This window comes from Perca flavescens, chromosome 3, assembly GCF_004354835.1.
Source record: "Perca flavescens isolate YP-PL-M2 chromosome 3, PFLA_1.0, whole genome shotgun sequence".
Lineage (NCBI taxonomy): Eukaryota > Metazoa > Chordata > Actinopteri > Perciformes > Percidae > Perca > Perca flavescens.
This window is the reverse complement of record NC_041333.1, coordinates 18,406,776-18,418,305: the sequence shown is the minus strand read 5'-3', so window position 1 is coordinate 18,418,305 and position 11,530 is coordinate 18,406,776. Positions and strand designations below refer to the sequence as shown.

Sequence of the window (11,530 nt, the reverse complement as noted above, 5' to 3'; positions counted from 1 at the left end):
ATTGAAATACATTTAACTTTGAAATTTAGATGTAATGTAAGTTCTAGTTTGTTAGTTGTATGCCGTTTAAAGGGTTCCTTTATCCCGTATAAATACGTTTTTATTATATAAATTAAACTTTGAACATGCCACTACATTGGATACTAGATACATTTTACTTCTTTACTTAAACTTACATTGTGTCATTTTTTTAGTTGATTCTTAGCAAAAACCCCTTTGTTCTTTCACAAATATGTGCTCATTCATGTGTAGTTACTTCCACCAACTAATCAAAGTATTCTCGTACGCGTAGAATCTGACATTCAGAATCATTCAGAATACATACTAGCGAGTCGCTTGAATGACGGCAGCCATGTAGCGCATCTTTAAAATACATTAGCCAAAGAGGGACATACCTCCGCCTTTTGCGATTTTAAACTCAGTGGCACCGTGACGAATGCCAGGGGGAGATTACTCGCCAGGGAAGCGAAAAAGAGAATTAAAACAACAACGTGACAGCTGCGTGTAAACAATGGAGATACTAAGAGCTAATTTTGTGTTCGGCCACCGTAGGAGTTGAAATGCGCTCGGAATGGGAAGGGCTAGAAAGTAATATTCAGTTAGTTGTCATATACAATTTCACCACTAGATGGGAGAAATTCTTACACAATGTAACTTTAAAGGTGCCGTAGGTAGGATTGTGAAGATCCAGGACTTAGCCAAAGAATTTGAACATCAACAACTTCTCAGTCCCTCCCCCCTTTCTGCTGAAGCCCAAACGGTCTTCTGAGCCCCTCGCCCCACAAGGGAGAATGAATGCGGTGTGCATGAGCATTATTATTATTTATTATTATTATTATTATTATTATTATTATTATTATTTAAATTACCTGCTTTATATAGTTCTACTGGAACATAGGGTCAGTTTCAGCAAATATGACAGAAAGTTAGTTTTATAAGTCTTACCTACATCTTTAACTTCTAATTTAATATTGTCAGTATTATCTTCTACCTTGCACTTCATCAAAGGATTTTCCCTTGTGAATTAAATAACAGAGGAACTCCTGAGACGCCCCCAGGAGGTCCGCGGTCGCAGGTTGAGAACCACTGCAGCAGCCTGGGTTGTCTCTGTCCATGATGCAGAAATCAAAAATCAAGATGTACCAAAATAAACAATTTGACTGATTTACAGCAAGTGAAATTTAAAAATGGTTGCTTTTCAAGTTGTTTCCCCCATAAACAGCATTGTGTTTTCCTTCGCACTCCCCAGAGACATTCGGTCTATGGTACTCCCACGCGCCCTTTTACGCGCACAGCTGATTTGGGGCTGGTCCCTCCAATCAGCTGTCCTGCTGACTCTGTCGTACGATGTTCTCGTGTTCTGCTCACGGTGGCTTGTTTTCATCATTGCCCAGCTCAGCCTCACAGTCCACAGCAGCTTGACGTCTCGTCTCAGTCTGTGGGCAAGGATGAAGGGTGCGCGTGCTGAAAAATGGACTGCGCACCTTCCTCGTGGGCTTTAATATCGACGCATTTGAGAACATCCTCTTCCTAATGATGCTCGATGTTGCAGCAAGGAGCGGTTCTGCCGGAGGACCGCGGTGCCATGCATCGTGGTGGTTTTGCATTTCTACTCAGCTATCCGCCACCAGCCTCTCGGTCCTTTAATCGAACGGCCTCACATGCAGCTGAAACCGCTTTACTAACGCTTCAGATCAGATGTGTTTGGTTGAATGCCGCAGCCGAAAGGATTTGGAGCAGCACCGGAGGCCAGCATGGAGGACGTTTTTATAACGCTTGCAAGTCATATTTAGAAGATTTGGGTACTTAACATTACATTTAAAGGTAAGCAGATCCATTTGCATCGACTTAATGCAAAGGCTTATCCATATAGCTGGAGGTGCATGTTTTCTCCCATTTTTGCAGATTTTTCTCTGATCATCAATACCTTATTTATAGCTACCACATGACCTCAATACAGACCTTGCACTTCCCTCTCTCTGAGGCTGACATAAGCAATGTTCCCAGTAAAGGAAAGTGACATTTAGCAGCTGGAGTTAAAGCTTTACAGTGTAATATGATGTAATATGAAGTTGGAAAAGGTAGTCTCCTGAAGACAGGCAGAGATGGATGCTGGTTAAGTAAACAGAAAAAACAAAACAATAATTCCCATCCTTCTGGTTTCCTCCCTCTGTCCCTCCAGACTTGGTCATGGCTGATGAGAGCAGCCTGTCTCGGCAGATAGGGAGTGTGGAGAGGAGCGTAGTGTTCCTCCGGCAGGAGCACCTCACTTTACTCCATGGCCTCCACCTGGAGATCCTCTCCCTGCAGAAACGATGCTCAGGTGAGGAACACACTGCTGTTACTGTTACAAGAAACTTTTATGTGACCCCAAAATATTAATTGATTAAGAATTGACAAAAAATATACACCCTTGAGTTAGAGGATGGAACTTAGATATGACTTGAACTACTATTCCTCTGTATGATATAGGCTTATGTATGTTACTGATATTAAAGACGAGTTTTTAAATTGTTTATTAATGCTTTATAGATAGATAATCTGTAAGGATACTATATATTTGCTGATTTATCATCAAGGGCTCTAGGACTGCAACTATTATCTGCTAATTATAATTTTCGATTTGTTAGGTCTTTGTTAGGTCTATGAAATCCCCAACAATTTGATGAGTTAAAACTGCCTGTAGCAGCAGTCCAAACCCCAAATATATTAATTTTCTATAATATATGGTAAATCCTAACATTTGAGAAGCCAGAACCAGATGTTTGGCATCTTTGATTGAAATTCTGTGTGTAATAATTTCAGTGCTAATGAGCTCACATTAGAGTGTCCCCTCTTGTACCCTCAGAGAGAAGATTTACAGAGATGTTTAATTAAAGGCTTGATGTAATATTGAATAGAAGGCAGTTTCCTGGCCTTTTTTCTTTTCTTTGTTATAATCCATCAAGCCTGCACCCAAATATGATTGTATCCAGGTAGAGCCTAAGATAACCTGAAGCTCATCAATGATTTCCCCTTAATAGAACACATGATCAATATTTAATTTTGGAAGGAACCTAAGCTAACGTTTTGACTCTTTGTTTAATTACAATCTGCAGTGCAGTTATTGTCATTTTTTATCTCAAGTAGAGAAACTAAATCTCCCCATGTGCATACAGGCCTCATTGTTCATCCGATGTGTGTGTCTGCATCATTAATCAATGCCAGACAATGACTACATGGTGATGTCATGCTACAATTGCATCATTTCCTGTGTTGGGCCTAATGGATATGCTGTCCATTTAATCAAGCAAGCAAGTGCACTGCATGTGATCTCACACACACACACACACACACACACACACACACTTTCGTATTACTATAATAAATATAATTGTGAGGATGTTCTATTTTTATTCATTCCTTGAGGCTTTCCTTATCTTTTTACTATTATCACACAATACATCCTCAGAGAGTTGCATTCAAACATTTCCATCATGGTTAATCCATAGATCCCATGTTTTAAGTAATCCATATGAACAGGATTGTGGTTAAGCAGGGGGGGAAGGGGTGTGTGTGTGTGTGTGTGTGTGAAGGGTGGGGGGGATGGCTCAGAGCCAATGTAACCAGTGTAGAAAACAACCCCCTCCATCACTTTGTAGCTCTGCTGCACAATCACATCTGGTCAATAATATTTGTATAGCACCTTTCAACAGCAAAGCCTGCTTTGCATAGGACAAGAAACACAAGGCTAAAAAGACAGTGGATGTTAAAATGTAGGCCTGAGTCCATGACTACACCAAGACATCTGGCTTAAACACTAGCTTTAACATTGTCTTGTCATTGTTTTGATTCCTATTGTCCTTTGCAGAGGGAACAGATGGGTGACACAGGAAGTGAAGTAGAGGTGAACAATTTGACTCCTGACTTGTCCTGGCGAACTCTCCTGAAAATATGTCTGTGGTCCCAGAAAAAGTTGAAATTGTCAATAAAGTGCACTGAATGTTGGGAACATGCAGTTAAAAACCATCTGTCATGTTCTCTTCTGGCTGGTGGTAGAGGGCCCACAAGGACCTGAGTGTGTTCAGTGGTTCAGCAAAGTCTTGTTGGTCCCTATGTCCAGGGGCGGATCTAGAAAAATATTTATGGGGTGGCGAGAGGGGGGCAGGAATTTTGAGAGGTGGCAACATATGGCATACGTGTATATATACTGAATTTAATCACAGTTATCACAGTTTGATGAGAAATAGTATGTACACACTACAAAAAGGGCACAGGCTGCCATTTACAAACTCATACAGACAAACTTCATCTCATGCAATCAATGTCCTGCATTTGAGGCGACCATACAATGTGATCTCACTTAATAGGAGATAGAAGTATGTAAGGGGCATTATCACAGGACAGGCATCAAGGTAAGAAGATGAGTGGCAGATGTGTGAGAGGGGAAGCAGACAGTTTTTGACTGACTTCAGTCGGACATTTGAGAATCGTGCTCGTAAATGGTCAAATTGGCCATAACTTTTATTTTGTTGCTGCCAACTGGGGTGTCAGCAGGGGTGGTGAGGCTTTCTGTTAGGGTGGCATTTGCCACCCTATGCCACACCGGTAGATCCGCCCCTGCCTATGTCCACGATGATGTTTTTCACAGTTGGGTATGAAGCAAGAATATATGGGATACTTGTTGTTGTCATGTCAGACCGTATCGTTTTGGTGCCTTTTACATCTTTCAAGTTCAAGTTTTCAAGTTGTACATTTTGTTTTTTGGCAGCTGTCCACGGTTGTGTCCTAGTAAGCTCAGTGGTTGATGAGGCACTCTGCCTGGATGGTAGTGCAGGCCTGCCAGTAGCGTAGTGGGCTCTGGCTATCACTCGTCCTCCCAGGGAAATTATTTATTCTCAGGCTTTGGAGTCCCAGAGAGGACTACTACTTGCAGATGTACAGTATTGCCTGACAGGCAGCCTTTCTGCTTCTCAGTAGTTTTGAGTCCAGGATACATTTTGACAGCATGTATAACTTGTCATTCTCTCAGTTTTTGGATTGTTTTCAAATAGGTTCACCGATATAAAAATGAGGTGATGAAGAGTCTGGAGGACGGCTTGGTAGCTAGGTGAGAGATGGGCGTTTGATGCCAACTCACTAATGTGTAGCCTGGAAGGATACTGCAAGGTTGAGCTGACGATGTTGCCGTGCATATTATTAGCTCTGCCTTTGTACTGCTGACTGTTTTTTTTTTATTATTCTAAACTCTAATTCTCATCTCCATAAAGGCTCTTACGCTATTCGGTCTCTTTGAACAACAAGCTAAATCAATGTTTGTCTTCTGCTTTGTCTTCTCTGATACAATGTATTTATGTGTGTCATAGAAATAAAGTATGTGTGTGTGTGTGTGTGTGTGTGTGTGTGGGTGTGTGTGTCCTCTAAGATATGTTTGCAATATTCAAGGTTGAGCCATGAAATAAAAACCTCAGTGAGGCTGTAGGAGATAAGCCTCACAAGTCCTACAAATCATTACACACACTGGATGCTGCGATGTGCTGAGCTTCTCATTTTCATTGTTTGACAATGAAAAAACAGGACCTCTCAAAGTCTCCCATATTTTATAATGTTTTGGGGCTTTTCCGTCTTTATTTGATAGGACAGCTAGGTGAGAAAGGGGAGAGTCAGAGAGAGGGGGAAGACATGCAGGAAATCATCACAGGTTGGATTCAAACCCTGGACCTCTGCGTCAAGGCACAAAAACTCTCAGTCTATGTGCGCCTGCTCTACCCACTGAGCCAACCTAGCCACTCAAAGTCTCCCCTATTTAACAGTTATTTCAATACAGCAATCAGCGAGTCTGTCTGTCTAGTACTGCCTATCTGGGATTCCTCTATCCCTCCCTTCCTTCCTTACTTTTTTCCCTACTATCTGTCTTCCCACCCTCTTCATCCCCTCTGTCTTTCTTTCTTCATGACAGCTGCATGGGGGGGCGTGTTATGCTGACTGCAGAGGGATAGAGAAAGGGTGTGACAGGGAGAGAAGAGAAGAAGAAAGGCGACAAATAACACACCTGCTGTTCTAGATTGCGCTTTATATTTATAGTAAACATCTAAGTAAGTGAGTGTTATTAGAGAGTTACAGATTTAAAATGATGGCATTAAAAAAAAAAAAAAAAGTTTACGATCTAGTTTACGATCATCACAAATTAAAATAGGACAAATCTATGCCACATTCATCTAAAATTACGGGAGCCACACACACAGACACATCCCTGTGTATGAGTGTGTGCTGAAAGCTGAATGTCGAGATTTCCCTGCAGTCCAGACGCCCTGAATGACAATCCAAATGACTTACAGACCAGAGACAACCAGCAGTGTGACCCCCTGCAACCCTGTCAGAGAGTCTAAGCTGAAATATTTTTTATCTGGGACAATCCACCCCTGCTAATAACTGAGTACTCAGAAACATAGACCAATAGTTGCTGTGATGCACTGACATGAGATATAATCCATCCAGTATCTAGTAATGTTTGGATAATCCTAATCACGTTGGTGGGGTATCTCACAGTAACACCATTCAGCTCTATTATTGCTATCTGCACTGTCATACAATCATGGTTTTATTGTCCAGTCGAGCATTGACACAGGCAAGCTGCTGAGTGATTTTTTTATGGCACAAGACAAATGGATGCAAAGGCCATCCACTAATGCAAGGCATAAAATACATCTACAACATGACACAAACTGTATTCAGTAGACACTACACAAGAGAAAGTCAACCTCTTTACAAAAAACCTTATAAGAAATCACTTGAGAACATCTATATTGGCCAGTTCTCCAGAAAAAAAGCATGTATCACCTTTAGAAATCGGCAGAATGTTCAAGTATAAAACTGTAGCTTTGGGTTAAAATGTGCCACAACACAGTGTAAAGAGTTATTCAGCATTCATAAATGTGGCTCTGCTTACATTGCTTAATGGCAAGTAATTTAACTCAACTTCTTTGGATTTCTATTTGTTTGGTTTGCATTTTCCTCTGCTAACAGATTGCACAGCCAGTAGTTTTTATTTAAGTGAATATTGATTTCAGTAAGGAATGCTAATAATGCTAATATGTTATTGAGGTTGCAGTAAAGAGAGTTTTTTCTCCAGTAATGTAACAGGACATCATTGGCCAAGTCTGTGACAAACAGTCTTTGATGTAAAGTTTCAGATTTAGCTTCATAAATTATGTATGACCTCACTGAAAATATGCTGGGAAACTGCATCGAGCATCTGTTATGTTAACCAGCAGCAGCAAACAGAAAATCTCAGCATACAGCTTTGATAAGATATTTCAGCAACATTGAGCATCTGTATTTAAGCTCTACAATATGATTTCATGTGTTGTTTGTTTCTTATTCATGTCTCTTTACTGGCTCTCCCCTGTGGTTTTGTCTTTCTCTTGTGTTTTACAGAGTTGACAAGCGATCTAAAGGTGAAGCCTCCAGGCAGAAACCAAATGGGTATGTTAAAAACCAAATCCCTTTAATGCTCATCTCTTTTTCTTCATCACACACCTCCAACATGCATCAGCTCTCCGTCTGCACTGGAGACAAAAAAAACAGACATGTTTACATCTCAACCCCCAATCCACCGTAACTCGACGCCAGCATCTCTCTCTGCCCCCCTCCTCCCTCTCCCCCTGTCCTTCTCACCCTCCCATCCCCAAGGGGTTAGATCCCTGACTCCCTATCTCTCTCTCTCTCTCTCTTTATTTCCTTACCCGCAAGTCGGGGGATGTCTTCTCTGGCAAACCATACACAAGAAAGACAGATCATGGGTGCAAAGTGTATCTGTGTCCCACTGTTTTTCTGTGTAAAAAGAAATGTTTACAGCTGTATGGGGTGTACGTGCTCACTGTCAAGATACTGACACAGCTGCAAAGACAGCATGCCTCAACATATTTGGCTCATAGCTGACATTTGCAGGACCATTTGTGGTGTCTGCAGGGATAGGCACCATTTTGTCACAGCGAATTAAAGACAGAGCAGGAGACGAGAACTCAAAATGCTGTGTGAATGTGCTTGGAGATAGTTATGGGGGAGGGAATCGTGCTTGGCTGCATTACTCAGCCATTAGACCCCATCTCCCTTTTTCAGGACAGGTTATCCCCCAATCCATCAATACAGCACGGCTCTCTTCTCTTCCCACCCTGAAAAATTGATCCATCCTCTTTTTCTTTCTCTGCTCTCGTTTTTCCTCGTTGTTCCAGAGGGGGTGTCCACTTACAAGACTTTGCTGAGAACAAGAGAGACGTAGAGACAGGAAAAAAGTAGAGAGGAAGAGGTGGAAGGAGAGAGGTAATGAGAGGTAGTGAGGAGAGCGATTAAGGGAAAAGACAAGGCGGCAGGATGCGGTCAGCTGCAGACGTGGAGGAGGAGGGGTATGGAAGAATATGAAGATCACATTAGGTACTGTAGTCTAAAGTTGGCATATGAGCTCAACCTGGGTGTGGTGATTGGTGACAGAAAACCTAAGACCGATCGGTCCTCAAAGGATCCATCCTGGTAGACTGAGGGAGAAAGAGAGAGGATCCGGGAAATAGAAGGAAGGGCAGAGATACTAGAGAACGAAAATCACAGATGAAAAATGACTCAGTATGATAAATGGAAGTCACACAGATAGAAAAATAAGAGAGAGCAAGTGAAACTACCCAATGCTTTTATTGTATAATGTATGAAAGCACCTTATTACTTCCAAGCCTAATCTGGATTCCAGACTTTATAGGTTCACCTCCAGGACTCACCAAACCTCCCTCCAGCCTTTGGGATTCTTTTACCCTGCGAACCTGACCTATTTCTATGGGGAGAGGCCTCAGTCCCGGCCTCTGTGGATGTAATCTCCTTCTCCTCTGGCAATCTCCAGCTCAGTCAGCCCCAAGGTTGCTGCACTGGTCCTTCCATACCTCCCTCTCCTCTGGGATATTTTACTGGAATTAAAGAGCACAAATGTTGTTGATGGAAGCAAAAAAAACAATAAATAGAATACTGTGTTAAACCTGGCCTGGCCTTGGCTGAGAGGTTGAAGTTAATGTGGAGAGGAGATCTATTTTTAAAACAAATCCTAAAATATGATTAAGATGAATGATAAAGACTAAATATTGATATATTGCCCAACTGTTGTATGGAGGTTACCTTTTCCATATATTACATTGTTATTTCATGGACCAGCTCTAAAGCCACCATACTATTTTCCGATTATGAGATGCTCTTTGAGGCAAGATAAGTAATGTGCCTCTATGGTAATGTTCAATGTGTATTAAACTGTGTGGATATGCTGTGTATGGTATATACTGATTTTGTTGTACATTGTAGTAGTTTGTGGAAAGAACTATTTGTATATAGATACACTATGTAGCAGGTAGGCACATTATACATGTATGGGAACTCTTAATTTTAATACCTGGTATTTTTTTTTTTTAAGATTATTTTTTGGGCACTTTTAGGCCTTTATTTCCACAGGACAGATGAAGACATGAAAGGGGAAAGAGAAGGGTCGAACCCATGGCCACTGCGTCGAAGAGTAAACCTCTATATATGCGGGCCTGCTCTACCAACTGAGTAACCCGGCCCCATTCCTGCAAGTATTTAACACTTGTATTTCTGGTCCATCTCTGTGTCAGAGTTACAGGAGGAAGAGGAGCTCCTGGAGGCCCGCTGTTGGGACGTGGAGAGCCGCCTGACCGAGCAGGAGTGCACCTTAGGAGAACTTCGTGAAGAGTTGAGTCACAAAGGGGCTTTGGTGGGAGCCCTCAGAGCCAATCTCAAGGAAAAGGAGCGCCATTTCCTGGAGGAGCTAAAACGCCGCAGCCACTGTTCCACCATCCTTAACACGGAGCTGCAGAAGCAAACAGAAGCAGCAGCATACCTCTCCTTCCAGCTGCATGCTGCCAGGCAGAAACTGCACCACCAGCGGATGCAGCAGAGGCAGGGACTCCTCGCCCGAATCAACAGTCAGGGGGCCCAGTATGGTGCAGAGCAAAACTCTGTTTCTCCACAGATGGCGTCAGGAGCCTCCCCTTCCTCTCCTGTGGTTAAACCCAAGCGTAAGAGTGCCAGGGCGTCTTCAAGAGTGGAGCGTGCCAGGGAGTGTGTGCCCATAGAGAAAGTAATGGGCCCCGCAGAGCCCACAGCGATGCCGGACCCCGCACTTTTCCTCCACCCTCGAAGGCACAGGGCTCGCTCCAGGCACACTATGGCACAAAGACACCCTCCACTAGGCCTGGAGAAGGAGGATGAGGAGGAAGGAGGCGGAGAGGGGCCAGTGGAGCCCCAGGGTGAAGCTGCCAGACTGGTGTCTTCAGCCGCAGCGCCCCCTGCTGCTGAGACGAAGGCTGATTAGCGATGACTGTGAACTGCACTTTTAACTGCAGTTTGATCACGGTATGATTATCTTCTGTCAGACTGTTAATGCTGTTAATTGTTGTTCTGCACCTTGACTGAATTTATACTAAGTTTTAGCTAATGAATTATATTACTTTAAAATAACTTGCAAAGCAAAACTCAGTGTCATTCAGTGTCCGTCTTAAATTAAGTTTAATGAATTATCTGTTTACACTGGTGTCACATGCGCAGTTTTACGTGGGGCCCTTTATTTCAAAGCAATCCCTTTTTGATCTATGGTGATGTGAGTGGTAGCAGCCATTTTAGGTGGACTACAAGCCAATGTGTTGTTGTAGCCCAAGCAACTGTGACTTCAAGGGCAGCCATAAATCAACCAAACGTTTGTGTGGCCCCTGACTGAGTCACAGCTGAGAATATCTGGAGTAGTAATGTGCACGTCTGTGTGAGTTCTCCGTGTCAAAAAATGTTGATTGGAAGGTGTGTACAAAATACAAAGAACAACTGATTAGAAACGATAACTTCCAATAAAATACAGTAGATCTATTTTATCTGTATTACACCAATTTATACCTTAAACACAGTAAATATTCATATTTGATAGGCTGGAATATGTCCAAGAAAATATTTTATCAGGACACATAATTCCGGTGTTGTGTCAATGTTTAACTCAGGTGTGGTTTGTGTACTAAACACACACACACACACACACACACACACACACACACACACACACACACACACACAAGACAACTACTTCAACTAGATTGTGTTTGAGGCTGTTGGGTCAGGATTTTTTTCCCCCTCAGGAAAAATGGACAAACAAGAACAGGACTGGAGAGTTTGGTGTGTTTTCAACTGAAGTCTGATTGATTTGGTCTGTTTGTATTTTGTTTCTTTTCCATTTTAGGATACGCAAATTCCCAAAGTAGCTGCATCACAATGCACACCAAGACAGTGACTGTTTACTGTAAATGACAAGAGGGCAGGCTCAGCAGGAAGCTGTGTGTGTGTGTGTGTGTGTGTGTGTGTGTGTGTGTGTGTGTGTGTGTTATCAAAACACGTGCACATGGTGGCCCCTAGCGTAACAAGGAGCAAATAGCAACTTGAAAAAAAAGCAGTTATAAGAAAGACGACATTAACACTTATATTGACTATATTTTAACTGCTTTATAGTTGTGCATTCAAT

The 11,530-nt window shown here is 42.3% G+C and overlaps 1 protein-coding gene across 1 annotated transcript; it reads left to right on the top strand.

The window, feature by feature from the left end:
• The first annotated feature begins 1,332 nt into the window (after nt 1-1,332).
• Nucleotides 1,333-11,008, top strand: ccdc92ba (coiled-coil domain containing 92Ba). Its single transcript, XM_028573818.1, has 4 exons — nt 1,333-1,824; nt 2,183-2,323; nt 7,417-7,464; nt 9,624-11,008. The coding sequence occupies exons 2-4, from the start codon at nt 2,191-2,193 to the stop codon at nt 10,340-10,342; spliced, it is 900 nt and encodes a 299-aa protein (XP_028429619.1). The 5' UTR covers nt 1,333-1,824; nt 2,183-2,190; the 3' UTR covers nt 10,343-11,008.
• Nucleotides 11,009-11,530: the final 522 nt, after the last annotated feature.